Raw genomic sequence first — 18020 nt, forward strand, 5'->3', positions numbered from 1 at the left:
GCTGTGCTTAGTCACTCAGTCGTGTCTGACTCTTTGAGACCCCTTAGTCCATCAGTCTCCTCTGTCCATGGGGATTCTCCAGGCAGGAATACTGGGGTGGGTTGCCATGCCCTCTTCCAGGGGATCTTCTCAACCCAGGGATTGAATCCAGGTCTCCCACATTGCAGATGGATTCTTCACTGTCTGATCCGCCAGGGAACACACTAAGACACCCCAAACCAAGCGAAAAGGCATCAACGTATAGCTTCAGACAACATTCTAAAACTAGCATTTCTGTCTCTGGATAGAAATGGGGCAGAAAAGCAAAAATTAACACTATTTAAAACAGGTGCAATTTCACCAGTCAGAATGGCTGCTATCTAAAAGTCTACAAGCAATAAATGCTGGAGAGGGTGTGGAGAAAAGGGAACCCTCTTACACTGTTGGTGGGAACGCAAACTAGTACAGCCACTATGGAGAACAGTGTGGAGATTTCTTAAAAAACTGGAAATAGAACTGCCATACGACCCAGCAATCCCGCTGCTGGGCATACTCACCAAGGAAACCAGAATTGAAAGAGACACGTGTACCCCAATGTTCATCGCAGCACTGTTTATAATAGCCAGGGCGTGGAAGCAACCTAGATGTCCATCAGCAGATGAATGGATAAGAAAGCAGTGGTACATATACACAATGGAGTATTACTCAGCCATTAAAAAGAATACATCTGAATCAGTTCTAATGAGGTGGATGAAACTGGAGCCTATAGAGTGAAGTAAGCCAGAAAGAAAAACAATACAGTATGCTAACGCATTATATATGGAATTTAGAAAGATGGTAACAATAACCCTGTATACGAGACAGCAAAAGAGACACTGATATATAGAACAGTCTCTTGGACTCTGTGGGAGAGGGAGAGGGTGGGATGATTTGGGAGAATGGCATTGAAACATGTATAATATCATATGTGAAACGAATCGCCAGTCCAGGTTCGAAGCACAATACTGGATGCTCGGGGCTGGTGCACTGGGACGACCCAGAGGGATGGGATGGGGAGGGAGGTGGGAGGAGGGTTCAGGATGGGGAACACGTGTGCACCCGTGGCGGATTCATGTTGATGTATGGCAAAACCAATACAATATTGTAAAGTAATTAGCCTCCAATTAAAATAAATAAATTTATATTAAAAAATAATAAATTAAAAAAAATAGGTGCAGTATGTACTGTTTTCATGTTTGACTAAAAACTGAACAGTTAAAGAACATTTCAGGTGTCTACAGGATGATCTCGGGGTGCACCAGGTGTACTCTTAGCTTTTGTTAGAACTTACAGTATAACCAAAGAGAAACTGACCTGTCCATCAGAGAAAAACGGAACAATGTGAAGGCAATGGGGTCTGTGCTGAGCAGGCCATGCAGGAGAGGCAGGCTCAGGACTGAATGTAGTTCTGGAGAAGAGATTTTCCTGACAAAGGATACGCCTGCAGTGTTCAAACAGGCAGAGGGTTAGAAATAAGCAGATTCTTTCATAGAGACATAAATCATCCGTTTTATGGTTATCAAGAGGAGACAGGATGCAAATACAGCTAGTTGTGCACTGGAGACCTGGGACTGTGGCCAGGCAAAGTGGTCCCTGAGGCCTGCGTCCAGCTCACCCTCAGAATGAAGACGCCGTGCTGCCGTGGCCACCTCACAGGGCTCAGCCTGTGTTTGAATGTGTGTGCGCTCCTGACTCCCCAGGCAGCCTGGGAGGGCCCTGCGGGCAGGAGCTCACTGTACTTGTAGGCAGAACTCCTTCCCTGCACGTTCAGCTCCCTACAAGGGAATCCCTTGGTGGCAGCTACGATCACCCCGAGCCACTTTCTCAGCAGCCCTTCATCCTGAGGCAGCCATGCACCTCCCAGGACAGGCACTTGGAATGACTTTCCGGGGTCTTCATCTCAAAGGAAGCATGCAGGATCTGAGAACAACGTACTCAGAAGTGATTCTCATCAGAAGCAGTCGTCCTTACGCTTGCCTGTTCTTCTAAGTCAGTTTCTTCATTCGTCGGTTATGCTTGTCGATGGTTAAGGTCGCCCGGTCCACAGCTTCAGTGATGCCATCCAAGGCCTCATCCTGTCTCTCCAGCTCTGTCTCGGTGTCTAACGCAAGACCTTTGAGCTTCCTCAGGATCTGCAAGAGAAGTAGAAATGATAGGAGGGGCTGCCTTTTCTCATGCTCTCAAAAACAGATAATGTATCTTTCCATTATTTTCATAATACTCAGAAAATGTGTAAGTTAATGGAGATAACCAACCAATGTGTAAGTTAATGGGGAGGCTCTGAGCACAGAGCCTCCAGCTCTGACCTGGCTTTGGGTCTCAGCGCTGCCGTTTTCTGGCACTGACCTTCGGCGAGGTAGGGCTGTTGGGAGATGATGCATCCGCTGTCTGGCCCTGCTCCAGGCCATAAACAAGGAGACTGACCACACAGCCCCAGGAGATACATCCCTGAGGCACTGCTGTTTCCAACCCGTGATTTCGACGCTGACCGCCTTGCTGAGAATGTTACCACATCCACATGGAATTCCTGCGAACGGCAGTGGCACGGCACAGAACCAGGAATCCGGAGGCTACAACTCAGATCTGAGTCCCAGCTCTCACCTCATCACTGCTTCATTTACCTTTCTGCACCCAAGCGCCTAACTGCAGACTGAAGCTGGAAAAGCAAAGCTTAAAGAGAAAGGCAACCCCCCTTTTTCGTCTGTATATTTGGGATATTTCACACACAAATATAAAAGGCAGAACACAACAGGAGAGATAGCCAGAGGTGATGAAGCAGGGACACACCATAGCCCCGTGGGCCTACCCAGAAATGCGGGGACAGCCCCGCGAGCGCAGGCCCTGGCGTCCCAGCGAGCGCACACACGGGGGACACACAGAGACGCCATGAGCGCACAGTGACGCCCGGGGAAGGACGGCGTCCCAGACCAAGGGAGCGGCCCAGGCTGGACGGCAGCTCCTTGCTCCATTGCCGGGACTCATGTCATACTTCATACAGTTTTATAAACTAGTTGAGGGCAACACTGTATTACTGTGAAATGTACTTTAATTATATACCTACTGAACCGGGGTTTAAAAATTTAATGTCTTTGACAACAAAAAGAAATGATTTTGAGAGAAATCTTAATGACCAACTACTTGCAATAAATATCAATACTGTTCCTCTTTTAGAGAAAGGTTCAGGAAAGGAACTGCACAATCTGAATTAAGTCGAGCCCTTGGTGCCCGGTTTACTAACTCCCGATGGACCAGCCTGCCTATGGATCCACGCCAAGTCCTTTATCACAGGAGGACGGGTCTGACGATGAGCAGCCTGGGTGAGCACCAGAGGAGGACCCGAGTGCAGTCCTACTGATGACATATCACACTCCAGACTGAGAGCCAGTCCCCGCGCAGGTCCCACCCAGAGACACAGGCAAGAAAGCTCTGGGCTCCACAGGCGGCCTGGGATAATCCTGAGCAGTGCTACTGCCTGGGAAAGGAGGCCACACCTCACAGAGAATAAAGTGCAGCCACATGGTGTCTCAGAAGGCACAGTACCTGTGAGGTCAAACGAATCAAAAAGCAATGCCTGAGCACCTGGCCCACCACCCACTGCCTGGGAGAACTCCTCCGTCTGATTAACAAGAAACAGAATAGGCAGGGAGATGGTCAGGAGGAGAATACGATCAACTCCTTGCCTAAGAACGGTGGGGCTCAAATGAGATCACAAATGTGAACAAGCTGTGAAAACCATAAAGTGCTGTGTAAGGCGCCGCCGCCAAGTCTTCGAACGCTCAGGCTGAAGGAGCCCAGCAACACGCCCCGCTTTTCGAATGCTCAGGCTGAAGGAACCCAGCAACACACCCCCGCTTTTTGGAGGGCGATGTGGAGATGAGGCTCGCTGAGGTCATCCGCAGTTATACGCAAGTCAGCGACAGAGGCAGGATTTACCCCGTCTCTCTTCAAACAAAGCATCATCACAGGGATCTTCGTCATGAGAAAGAAGAATAAATCCTGATCCAAGCTAGCAGTCTCAGACACTACCTTTTTGCGCCCTCTGGGAGCTGGTGGAAACTCCATCAGTTGAGTCACTTGAAAAACTGGACAGAGCTCTGGAAAGTATACTGTGGGGTCAGTCAGCTCTGGAGGGGATGGGCTAGATGACCTCATACAGGAGGTCTTTTCCATCTCTCATTTCTATGATCTCATATGGCTGAGGCCCAGACAGCATAATAAAAAAGTCACCACTCACCACTATGTTAGGCAGGTCCTTCCATGCTGTTCTCTCTGGTCAACTATTCCTTCCTTATTGCCTCCATTTCAGTGTGATAATAAGGCCATTCTACCAGAAACTTGCGCAAAATGTCCCCTTTGTCAGACACCTGCATCCTACGTGACACCTTTGAGGAGGTCTCTCCCCTACGCTGAGTGATTAGGCCACACAGACCCTGTGACTCTCTTTGCAACCTCTACATCCTTGTCAATCACATCAAAACGTGGTCAAGTTTATTTTCAACTGAACTGTTTTTCAGGACTACCAGGTTCTGAACTGTAAACAGTCACTGTTCGCACATGCACTGATGGCAGGAGACGGGCTTCAGCAAGGGAGCCGCGTGCTCCCTTCCCTGCACACAGCCAACTGTTTTGCTCTGTTCTGATATTAACAGTGCACACAGAAAACCAGGAAACAGAAGACATGATAAAAGTCCTCCAAAACCCAAATCCAAATTAGTGCCTGTTAGACAAGCACTGCTGATAATATTGCTTTATCATCCCAACACCCGAACACTCTCAGAGGAAAGTAAAACTGGGGATTAGAGAGTGTGTGTGTGTGTGTGTATCTATATATGCGTGTGAGCTCAGCTGGGTCTGACTCTTTGCAATCCTTTGGACTGTAGCCTGCCAGGCTCCTCTGTCTGTGGGATTTTTCAGGCAAAAATACTGGAGTGGGCGGCCATTCCTCCTCCAGGGGATCTGCCTGACTGAGAGACTGAACCAGCACTGCAGGCAGATTCTTTACTGCTGAGCCACTGGGAAAGCCACATAGATATATGATCTCTATGTATGTATGTGTATATATATATGTGGTTTTGTTTTCTGTGTTCTCATTCCCCAGGTATCTGAAATAAGAATAGAATTTAGGGGACCCCTACAATGTGCCCTAACTATTCTCTGCTAATCCTCAATCTAACTCTGCTTCACAGATGAAGCTGAGAAGGGTGGCTGACTTGCTTGAGTTCCTGGGGTCTAGCTCCTACTGTGGCCCTGACAACCACTGCATGGACAAGAGATGTCACGGCCATGACTCAGAGATCGCAAAAAAACGGCAACAGGGCTCTCACCAAGGATAGGCAGTCGATTCACATATCCTAGAACCTGTACCAGCTCTGAGACCCCTGAGCGACCATGGAAAGATATCCAATTAGGGAGAGCCATACTCGAAATTTCAAAATTTCTAATAAAAAGTAAATAGTATAATTAATTTTAATAATATATTTTATTTAAACCAAATAACCCAAAACATTATCATTTAAACATGTGAGTGGGTGCTCAGTTGTGTCCAACTCTGCAATCCCAAGGACTGTAGCCAACCGGACTTTACTGTCCATGGAATTTTCATGGCAAGAATACTGGAGTGGATTACCATTTCCTTCTCAAGGGGATCTTCCCAACCCAGGGACTGAACCCGTGTCCTTGGTGTCTCCTGCAATTGGCAGGTGGATTCTGTACCACTAGCACCACCTGAGAAGCCCCCCATTTAGACATGAAGTCAGTAAACATTAATGAGAGATTTTATATTCATTCTTTTTTTATATGACGTTCTCACAAGCTACTTGGAGAACTTGGACCAGCTGCTTTTTAAGTGCTCAGCACCCACACGTGCCCAGTGGCCCAGGCCCGTATCGCCAGGCGACAGCACTCTCACCAAGGACCACTTTGTGTGACTGAGGCTGTGTGTCCTACGCTTCCACAGCCATCTTTCTCTAGCGGATGAATCAACCGCCTCTTTTCCAAAAGGAAACAGTGGCAAAAGCAAGAACACCTATATTCTTGAGTCTATGCTTAATAAACACAGTAGTAAAAGGCACATACAACTTATTTTGTGAACAGGAACAGCTGACATGCCTACAAAAGTTGAGCATTTACCGAGTATATGAGTCCAAATAAAGGCTGGTTCCTGTTGAGTTTCATTTGGAAAAAGTTTCACTGAGATGGTCTTAAAAATAGCACTCGTTCTATGCAGCCTGTTGAGACCCTTGGTTGGTCTGCCAAAACTGCACTTGAAATTAATTAATACTGCAAAACACAAGTGAGATCTTTAAAGCTACCAAATCGGCAAAGAAAATTACTGAGTAAACCTTCAAACTACTAGTACCTCTGGAATACTGGTTCAGTGTCTTTTTCCTTTAAGAAAGGGATTGAAGTAATTAAATGGCATCGTGTGCATTCCATATAACATGGGATGGAAAGAATGGAGAATATGAAGTCTGGCCAAACCTTAAAACAGTTGTTACTTCTGTGGCCCAGGATGACAAGCTGTCTAGTCATCAATGCACGATGTTGCCAGCCTCTGGAGAATATCAACGGGGCTCTCAGACGAACCTTCACTGGGCTCTGACTCAAAGACCAGGGTCAAAATGGACTCTTCCCCAAGTCTCTGCTCCACTAATAAACAAACCCAGCAGCCAGCCATCATCCAGCTACATTTGTACCTAACACAGAAATTATGTGATTAATAGTACATTGAGTTTTAGGGAAAACTTTGATAAATTCCCAAGAAATATATAGTGCACATAAGTTCAAGTTAAGACAAAATAACATGTATGCCAGTATCTCTGGGAGCAGCATCTTGGGAAAACACCACAGAAACGCTCAATGCTCTTCAGCTCAGGAGTCCCAGGCACTCAACAAAGCCAGAGCAGGAGGCTTGGTTCCCCATAGGCAGGACGCTGGCCGCACTCACGAGCCTCAGAAACCAGGAAGTGGGAGAGCAGAGATGACTCAGGCAGGAAGTGGGAGGCACCACATGGTCCCCAGGACAGAGCAGAAGTTTCTGTCTTCTCTGGAAGAGGAAGACCTTCTGCTCGGCCACATGCTACGGTGACCTCCATCTCTGCAATGTCACAGACCTCAGAACGGCGGCACAGACACCATCTGGGTCGACAGAAGAGCAGATACAGAGATCCTTTAGCTTTCCAACCATTTTCACTTTGTTTATTAAAAAAAGAAAATAAATTATGGAAAAATGGCTCACCCAGTAGAGGAAGCTCCCTTACCAAAACAGACGTATGCCTCACGCCAGCTATCAAGGTGTGAAAGCCTGGGAATCAGAGGCCCCAAGCTCTGCTGTAAGTAGAGCCTGGAACATGTAGGCTTGTGCTTTCACTGTGTAAGGACATGGCCTTAATGTTTCTACAAAGCCTATAATATGCTAGTTGTTGCCTCACTTATAGTCTGAAAAAAGAAAGTGTTTTGTTCTACCTCACAATACAACTCCAGGATTTAGACTATTAGTATATTTAAGTACCTAAAATGAGTAGGAGAAGGAAACGGCAGCCCACTCCAGTATTCCTGCCTGAGAACCCATACACAGAGGAGCCTGGTGGCCTCCAGTCCATGGGGTGAGGGGGTATCACAACAAAGAAGTCGGAAATGGCTTAGCGACTGAACAACAGAGTCAGTTTAATATTAGCTAGACTGTCTGCCTTGATCTTGTTATTAAACTGACCCACTGAAAGACTGAATTTTCTTGCAGTAAGAAACTAGCAACCATTTAAGAACAGAGCTGGGATAAATCAAGCTGTCTGCAGTTCTACCATTTGGGACTATTAACATGCTGTAGAGAAGGCAAAGAGGGAAAAATTGGCTCCCTCTCAACCAAAGCTCTAGAGGCTGTACAGAATATTCTAGGCTACAATCTGTCACATTCAGCACTCACAGGCCACCCCCGTGCCCCGCCCTGCCCTCTTTGCATTCCCTGAGGTCCTGAGGGCAACCTGTGATGCACAGGGGCAGGAAAGGGTTCTCTTTTAAGGAGCACCCCTCTTCATAACCCTCTCGCAGCACAGAGAGTTGAGCATAAACCTGCCTTATGCACCAGGGCTGTGTCTGTACAAGACTTTGAGAGCTGAGTCTTCAGAGGTCTGTTAACCCTCACTTGAAGTCTGCTGAATAGCGCAGTTACAGACACCGCAACGGCCCACAGCAAAGATGGCCCCTTTAGCTCACGGCCTGGGCAAGGAAAGCACCTCACAGGACTACAGAGAAGTCCTGGGAACCAAGCTGCTATCAGACTGTAAACAGAGCTTCCCATGATGAGAACCACGTTTTTAAGAGAGGAATGGAACCCCTACCAAGTGAAATGCTCAATAAACTGAAGGTTCATCTTACATTAGGAAGTAAATGCCTCAGTGGGGACATCTCAGGATATGAAATAAAGAGAAAATGCATTAATTTGGAAGTTCTTCAGAGTTGACTGGGGCACAAACATTTGAGGCCCCACTGGTAAATTTGTTCAGAACAGAATTCTGCTCCATATAGTACCGGCCTCACCTTCACTTCAAAGCAAGCCTCAAGTAGGGGACCCTGTTTTGTAAAACGTGACAGTAGCATTTTATCTGGGAAATGTGCAGCCTGCTGAAGGCCACACGGCTCACTTGGCAAAGGCACTTACTGGCTGGCCACAGGAGCTATGTTTCCAAGAATTAGTCTCCAGCCCTATGCTACAGATGGGATGGACAGAGTACGCTGCCCAAGGCCATGAAGCTTCCCCAATACTGTGTCCATGTATTCAGTCCAATTTTACATTTAAATACTGCATAAAACCAACTTTCCAGCCTAAACCAAAAACCACCTAATACTAGTTAACTATTTTTCAAAAGTTAAAAAAGATGCTGGTAATGGATGAGATATCCCGATAGAAAATCAATAAGGAAACACAAGACTTGAACACCATCTGCACCCAACAGAGGTGCTCCACTCGAATCAGTGGAGCCCGCAGTCTCCTCCAGGGCACACAGAACATCCTCCAGGACAGACCCATGGCAGGCCTCAAAATAAGCCTCAACTTAAGACTGAAGTAATAGAAAGTACCTTCACAGTGGAAAGAAACTAGAAATCTGGAAAAATAAAAAAAAAAAACTTACAAATATGTAGAATTACAACACTCTTTAACAACCAATGGGTCAAACAGGGAAATTAGTAAACTCTCTAAGACAAATGAAAATAAAACCACAGCATACTAAAATAGTAGCAAATTAAACCCAAGTAGAAATTATGTCAGAATGCAAGGGTGGTTCAGACTTAGAAAATCAATTCATGCAATATACCATATTGTTAGAACAAACAGAAAAAACATACATAATCAACTCAACTGATGCAGAAACAGCAATGACAAAACCCAACATCCTTTCATGATAAAAACCTTAGAAAAGCAGGACTAAAAGAGAACTCCCTTCTATGATAAAAGAAACCTAACCTATCCTTCTGAAACTATGCCAAAAAAACTGCAGAGGAAGAAACACTACAAAAAGAAAAAAAAAGAAGGAAACACTTCCAAACTAATTCTATAAGGCAGGCGGATTCTTTACCGCCGAGCCCCTGAGGAAGCGGCCCCCGCCCCACCCACTGTTGGTGGGGATGTAAACTGGTATAGCCATTATGGAGAACAGTTTGGAGGTTCCTTAAAAAACTAAAAACAGAGATACTATATGATCCGGCAATCCAACTCCCTGAGCACATACCTGGAGAAGAATCAAAATTCTAAAAGATGCAATTCTAAAATTGGTACTTCTAACTCTGTGAAAAATGCCATTGGTGATCTGATGAGGATTGCACTGAGTCTGTAGATTGCTTTGGGAAGTATAGTCGTGCTGACAGTATTGACCCCGCTCATTCAGGAGCACGGCACTCTCGCTCCGTTTGTGTGGCCTCTGATTTCTTTCAAGTGTCTTGCAGCTATCTGCATACACGTCTTCTGTCTCCGTAGGTACGTTTATTGCTAGGTGTTTTATTCTTTTTGTTGCAGTGGTGTCACAGGATTATTTAATTTCTCTTTCTGATTTTTCACTGTTAGTATACAGGAACACAAGGCATTTCTATGTTTTAATTTTATATCTTGTGATTTTACTAAATTCACTGATTAGCTCTAGTAATTTTCTGGTGGTGCCTTTAGGGTTTTCTATGTGTAGTATAATGTCATCTGAAAACAGTAAAAGTTTTACGTCTTCTTTTCCAATCTGGATTCCTTTTATTTCTTTTTCTTCTCTGATTGCCACAGCCAGGCCTTCTAAAACCATGTTGAATAACAGTGGCAAGAGTGGGCCTCCATATGACCCAGCAATCCCACTACTGGGCATATACCCTGAGAAAACCGCAATTCAGAAAGACACATGAACCCCGGTGTTCATTATAGCACTATTTACAATAGCCAGGGCATGGAAGCAAGCTAGATGTCCACTGACAGATAAGGACACTGTGGTAAGACACTGCCACATTTAAAACAGAGACCCAACAAGGGCCTACTGTACAGCACAGGGAACTCTGCTCCATGTGATGTGCAGCGTGGATGGCAGGGGAGTCTGCGGGAGAATGGATACACGCACACGTACGTCTGAGTCCCTTCACTGTTCACCTGAGACTGAATATTACAGAACGTTAATACCTCAGCTATTAAAAGGAATGAATCTGAGTCAGCTGAACTGAGGTGGATGAACTTAGAGCCTGTTATACAAAGTGAAATCAGAAAAAGACAAATGTATATTAACACATATATATGGAATCTAGGGAAATGGTGCTGATGAGCCTATCTATAGGGCAGGAATAGATATGCAGATGCAGAGAACAGATGTGTGCACACAGCTGGGGAAGGAGAGAGCTGGATGAATTGAGAGTAGCACTGAAATACATACATTACCATGCGCAAAACAGATTACTAGTTGGAAGCTGCTGTACGACACAGGGAGTTCAGGCCAGTGTTCTCTGACCACCTAGAAGGATGGGGGCTTGGGATAGGGTGGAGGAGGGAGGCTCAAGAGGAAGGGGATGTATGTATACTTACGCCTGATTCATGCTGTTGTATGGCACAGGCCAATACAACATTGTAAAGCAATAATCCTCCAATTAAAAATAAATAAAAAATACATGTACCCCAGTGTTCACTGCAGCACTATTTACAATAGCCAGGACACAGAAGCAACCTAAATGTCCACTGACAGAGAACTGAATAAAGAACATGTGGAACATACACACACACACACACACACACACACACACACAATGGAATATTACTCAGCCATTGAAAAGAATGAAATAATGCCATTTGCAGCAACATGAATGAACCTGGAGATTATTATACTAAGTAAAGTCAGACAAAGAAAGACAAATATCTTTCTTTGATATTTCATATGATATTGTTCATATGTGGTGGTGGTTGTTCAGTCACTCAGTCGTGTCTGACTTTGCGACCCCATGGACTGCAGCATTCCAGGCTTCCCTGTCCTTTCCCATCTCCTTAAGCTTGTTCAAACTCATGTCCATCGAGTCAGTGATACCATCCAACCAATTCATCCTGTCATTCCCTTCTCTTCCTGCCCTCAACCTTTCCCAGCATCAGGGTTTCTCCAATGAGTCAGCTTTTTGCATCAGGTGGCCAAAGTACTGGAGTTTCAGCTTCAGCATCAGTCCTTCTAATGAATATTCAGGACTGATTTCCTTTACGATTGACTAGCTTGATCTTGCAGTACAAGGGACTCTCAAGAGTCTTCTCCAACACCACAGTTTAAAAGCAACAATTCTTCAGCACTTAGCCTTCTTTATGGTCCAACTCTCACATTCATACATTACCGGAAAACCCACAGCTTTGACCATACGGACCTTTGTTGGCAAAACAATGCCTCTGCTTTTTAATATGCTGTCTAGGTTTGTCACAGCTTTTCTTCCAAGGAGCAAGTGTCTTTTAATTTCATGGCTGCAGTCAGCATCTGCACTGATTTTGGAGCCCAAGAAAATAAAGTCTGTCACTGTTTCCACTGTTTGCCATGAAGTGACGGGACCAGATGCCATGATCTTCGTTTTCTAAATGGTGAGTTTTAGGCCAGCCTTTTCACTACCTTCTTTCACCTTCATCAAGAGGCTCTTTAGTTCTTCTTCACTTTCTGCCATAAGGGTGCTGTCATCTGCATATCTGAGGTTATTGATATTTCTCCCGGCAATCTTGATTTCAGATTGTGCTTTATCCAGCCTGGCATTTCTCATGACGCACTCTGCACAGAAGTTAAATAAGCAGGGTGACAATATACAGGCTTGACGTATTCATTTCCCTGTTTTGAACCAGTCTGTTGTTCCATTTCCAGTTCTAACTGCTGCTTCTTGAACTGCATACAGGTTTTGCAGGAAAGGTGGTCTGGTATTCCCATCTCTTTAAGAATTTTCCATGTGGAAAATTATATGTAGAACCCCCCTCAAAAAATGATATAAATGAACTTATAAAAATAGTAGATATGACATGAAGGCATGACAGATGGAAATCATAATGAAATACAAATGGAGTATAATATAGGAGATACATGAATTATTGAGAACATATATAATGATTAGAAATAGAAGAGCCTGTAATAAAGTAAAAACTTAAAAACATTTTTTAAAAAGGCACTTATGAAAAATCCAGCTAATAGGAAACTCAATAGGGAAGGACTGAAAGCGTCTGCAAATTAGGAGACAAGAATGCCTACTTCCACCACTGCTACACAGTACTGCTATGCACTGCAAGTCCTAGACAGAGCAAGTAGGCAAGAAAAAGAAATAGAAGGCACCCAAACTGAAAAGGAAGAAGTAAAACCATCTCTGTTTTCATGTGTAACTGGTAACCTGTGCTAGTGCTCATCTGTGTCCGACTCTGGGAGCGCATGGACTGTGGCCCGCCAGTATCCTCTGTCCATGGAACTCTACAGGCAAGAAGACTGGAGTGGGTTGCCATTTTCTACTCCAGGGGGATACTCCCAACCCACATTTCTTGCATCTCTTGCCTTGACAGGCAGGTTCTTTACCACTGCACCACTTGGGAAGCCCCATTTTCATATGACATGATCCTGTACACAGACTATCTCAAAGAATGCTGCTGCTGCTGCTGCTAAGCTAATTAAAAAGTTAGCAAAGTTACAGGATCAACACACAAAAACCACCTGTGTTTCTATACAGCAGCAATGAAGAATCTGAAAAAGAAATTAAGAAAATAACTCCGACAAGGAAATAATATGGCAGCTAATTAAAAAGCTAAACATAAAATTATCCTACAACCAAGCAATTCTACTCTAAAGTATATGTACAAAAGAATGAAAGCAGAGACTCAAATACTTGTGCATGAATGTGTGTGGCAGCAGTATTCACAGTGGTCAAAGGCTGGAAATAATCTAAGTGTCCATCAGCGATGAACAGATAACACAAAGCATGTTTTATCCATACAACAGAAGACTATTCACCTAAAAAAAGGAAAGAAGTACTGATTCATGCTACAAGATGGATCAGCCTTGAAAACATTAAGCTAAGTGAAAAAAGCCCGAAACAAAAGGACTATAATACTTACAGGAGGTTCCTGTGCTTGCGCTCAGCGGCTCAGTCATGTCTGACTCTGGACCCCATGGACTATAGCCTGCCAGGCTCCTCTGTCATGCGACTTCCCAGGCAAGAATATGGAGTGGGTTGCCATTTCCTACTCCAGGGGATCTTCCCGACCCAGGGATTGAACCCGCATCTCCTGCATTGGCAAGTGGATTCTTTACCACTGCACCACTTGGAAAGCCCATTGGAGGGTCCTAGAATAGGCAAATTCATAGAAACAGAGAAGATTAGACATTACCAGGAACTGGAGAGAGGTGAAATGTGGAGTTATTGTTTCATTATAACAGATTCTGTTGGGGTGATAAGAGAGCTCTGGAAATAAAACCATTAGTGGTGATGGTTGCAAAACATTTTTGAATGTAATTAATACAATTTATATAGTTAAAATAGAGAAAAAAATTTTTAATAGTTAAAATGACAAGATTTTATTCTATATATTCTACCACAATAACAAACACGGTTATAATATACAAAACCTTCCACAGGCAGGTACTCAATAACAGTATAATCAAACACTTGATTTTAAGACTTGAGGTTCATTCAAAAGCTGACCAAGGACACAGGAAAACGTTCTAAAGGGTGAACAAGTCATCCTCCAAAACGAAATACCTGAGCATCTGTTTCTTGCCCCTTGGCATTCTACTTTCTGCATCACCAAGCAGCTGCTCTAGAATTTGTTCCCTGAGATGCTGGTACATTCTGGAATCACAAAATCTTAGAGTTCCTTATCTGGCAGCTTCTTTCCTATCCACAGTTCCCAGGGGTAACAGAAAATACAGAGTACATCCCCAAGATTCATCTGCGTGGGTATCTGGACCTGAAGGACAGGTGCCTTCCCCATGCAGCTCAGGTTCACACCACAGCTTCTGTGTGGAGGAGGTCCAGCGTGCCCACACAGCTTTCTCTGTCAACTGCAGAGGACACACAGCCACGCACTTGGACTGGCCCTCTCATCATGAACAGTCACTGTCACAGACAAGGGCCTCTGCTAGAATGGTGACCATACCCAACATACTGGGAATTCTGAAGGCTGTTACGGAGAAGAGCTGGTTGTCCCAGGCAATTACAGAGGGCACCAGTGGGAGGCACATGAAACCACAGCCAGCAGGGCTGGGCTAGGCGGTAGGGGCACCACGTGTCTGTCTGTCTGTCAAAGCAGTGCTCATGGTTACCAGTGACCCAGCTAACCAACAGAGCAGACAGGAAAACCAGAAATGAATAAGTGAGGCATGGCATCTTTCTGTAACTCAGCTTTCCTTTCACTGTGGCAGATTCTGCATTAGATGGTAGGTATTGGAACACACTACAAGTCAGTCCTTTGCTTTTCAGAAGTGGAGACTAGGGCCAGGGGAGCGAAGCAGCCTTCCCAGGACTACAGAGACAACAGGCAGGGCCGGGACCAGCGCCGGGATGCCCGGTTTCTAAGCCAGGGCTCATCCTAGGCCATGTGACCTTTCACTGAAATGTGCCCCGTATGTGGACAACAAAAGCTGCTAGCTACCTTTTCCTCTTCTAATGGCTTAACATTTAGAAATGACATGGGATATGATGTCAGAAACATTTATTAGTAACTCACAATTAGAGTAACATATATCTAAATAAACGGCCTACTTCGTTTCTAATATTCAGACTGGTATCAAAGCCATAAATAAAAATACTAACTTTCTAACTGTGCCCCGTAATGAACAAATGAAATGAACTATCTGAAAAAGATTCAGAAGACAGCAGAGGACAATAACAAGAGAACCTGAGGAGAATGAGTAAAAACCTGAAATCATCTCCTCTCTCCTTATTTAAAAATCTTCAATGATTCCAAGCTACTTACAGGACAAAGTCCAGACTCCTTTGAGTGCACACGTCCAGCTCCCTGTCCCCAGGCCCCTCCACAGAGCCCACTCCAACAGAGGTGTCGGCACGCCTTCCCAGCACTGGTCAGCCGTCCTATAGCTGGTGGAATGCATTACCCCTGCCTTTCTACTTTTGAAGGCCTACCAGTTTAGCCATTCCCACCTTCATCCTAAGAAGTATCAGTTCTAGAATGTGCATTTCTGGGGTGTGGTTTAGTCTACTGCCGCAGCTGATGAGAAGCATCGTGGATTACCACCCCTCACTCATTATCTCAGACTTTGTCCTGACAGTTATTCAAGGAAACCCAGATGTGTTGTCTTCTCCAAAAAAACAAGTAGTACACTGAAGCCAGGGCTATACAATCCCACTAATTCAGGCATTTATTTTAGGCTAAAGATCAGTTATGCAAGAAATGAGAGATTCTTTTTTTTTCCTGACTAGGAAAGGAGACATGAATTGGGACAAATTTAAATAACTGGGAAAAAAGTACAAGGAAAAAGACCAGAATGGTGGAGTTACTGAAAACGAAATGTATTTTAGTATTTCTACAAAGAAGAAAGAAAAAAGAAAAAAAGATAAGACTACCTTGTAATAAACCATAATGGAAAACAATGTGAAAAAGAATGTAAATAGACACACACACAACATATAGAAAGAGAGAGAGAAAAGGACATTAATTTCTTAAGATAGTTAGCAAGGAGAGAGCCATAGCATCCTTTCTGGCCTTGAATTATTTCAGGAACCATCCAGTGAATTACCAGTGCAGATACATGTGGAACTTGGCTCAGCTAATCAACGCAGAGACAAAAGGCCTGGCCCTCAGTCCTCTCCCCAGCACAGGCATCCACAGGACTGCCTTTTCAATAAACTCTTCTCCTCATGCCAGCTGACGAGCTAAGTTTTCCAGTAAACCAACTTTCTGACTGAACTGAATGAATCACCTCCATTTTTAATTTTTGTGTTTTGCACTTATTGTTTATAAAGATACCACAACAGTAGGCAAGCTAAATGCCCAAATATAATCAAACAGAAAGTTCAAAACTATGACCTAAAAACTCGCCATGAACCCACACTCTGTGCAGCCCTTCTTCTTGGAAACGATGACGCGCCCGGGGCGAGTCTCCCCTCACTGCTGCTCCGCGGCCGGGGACGCTGAAGAGCCCGAGAAACCGTAAGGCCAGAGCCGAGTCAGCTTTCCATTCTGATCCTTTCTTTGGTGAGAGACGGAGGAAGGGTGAAAAAACAAGCACAGGACACAGAAGCGGAGAAGAAGAAGTTATGAAGAAACTTTATATAAAACTGCAATGTCCTGAGGACAGAACCATGCCGTTTTTGTCTTATCACTTCCAAATGCTGTATCAAATACAAGGGAGCCACAGATTGAGTAATGAAAGAGCAGGAGTTCTGAGGCAGGAAAGGTTAGCACATCAGACATTGGAAATGATTCACGGGATTCTGCCAAACCCCTCTGAGGGACTCTGATTCCTCTCCCGGCCTCCTCCACCACGTGCCCTCCCACAGTGGATGGTGGACAGCCACAGCTACGCAGCAGATGGGGCCCAATTGTAGGCCACATGCCTGCTGCAGAGGCCCAGCACAGAGGGAGCTGGCACAGCGCGCTGAGCACGCTGCTCCCTGAGGAAATCACGGCGCGTCTTCTCTCTAGCACCCCAACTGCACTTTAAGTCACCAAAATCCATTTTCACGTAATGACTTTAATAGCATCTGCAGCAGAAACCACAGATGAATGGAGGGAGATTTTCTTGCATTTTCATTTTCCCTAGAAATTTAACTCATTCCTACCTATGCCTGAGCTTCAGCTACACAGCTCAAAATTCTTCTCTAAATATGAAACATGTGTTTTACCTCAAGAAGACAACCTCATATGAAACTACGTTCTCCCTGCAGGGAAGGAGAATGAGACAGCTAACTAGCACAAAGGCCCGCCCCTCCTGTGGGTAGGTCCTGCCAGCCCAACCGCTCAGGGATCACCACGTCCTCTGCCCCAAAGCCAGCGTCCTGATTCATGACCATGGCATCTGCTGTTCCCAGCACAGACGCCACACGGCTCACTGAGACTTGTTGATGACAGTCAGGACCAACCACATAGACACAAGCTTTGGGGGGAAGAATGGCGACCTCGGTGGTTACTGAGGAATCTTCTACTCTTAGCTGTTGGTGCATCCATCCCGCTCTCTCCCATTCCATCCATCTAGCTTTTAGGGGAAGGGCACACTGGACATGACAGCAGAGATTGTTTATTTGAAATTGGAAGGACCCTCTCAAACTACATGGCCACCAGTAGAATTAACAGATAAGATTATGCATTTCCCATGAAAAAGCCATGTTCTTGCTCCAGTCTCAGCACAATGGTGGGACACAGAAGAGCTCGTCTCAGCCACAGACATCTTCGTTGGAGGGTGAGAGAAGGGACCCAGATCCCACCAGTCTGAGGCCTGTATGTACCCTCATTCACTTTCACAAGAACAGGCAAAGTTTGCCTTCATGGTACAAAGCTTTCTCAAGTCCCAAGACAGAGAAGATCTGTAGTGTTC

At 45.0% G+C, this 18020-nt stretch overlaps 1 protein-coding gene across 3 annotated transcripts in view; it reads right to left on the reverse strand.

The window, feature by feature from the left end:
• Positions 1-576: 576 nt before the first annotated feature.
• SNAP47 (synaptosome associated protein 47) overlaps positions 577-18020 on the reverse strand; it is a 66741-nt gene continuing 49297 nt past the window's right edge. Inside the window, exons 5-6 of one of the 3 annotated variants that reach the window (XR_009495113.1) lie at positions 13583-13811; positions 2060-2150 (exon numbers count right to left, since the gene is read on the reverse strand). Coding sequence is in view for 2 of the 3 variants with exons in the window: in XM_024994637.2 (XP_024850405.1) it covers positions 2004-2150 (147 nt within the window). In the remaining variant the exon portion in view is untranslated. Of the gene's footprint in view, positions 2151-13582; positions 13812-18020 lie in introns of all 3 variants that reach the window. The other 2 variants (XM_024994637.2, NM_001102320.1) reach the window with 2 other exon arrangements.

This window comes from Bos taurus, chromosome 7 (assembly GCF_002263795.3).
Source record: "Bos taurus isolate L1 Dominette 01449 registration number 42190680 breed Hereford chromosome 7, ARS-UCD2.0, whole genome shotgun sequence".
Taxonomy (NCBI): domain Eukaryota; kingdom Metazoa; phylum Chordata; class Mammalia; order Artiodactyla; family Bovidae; genus Bos; species Bos taurus.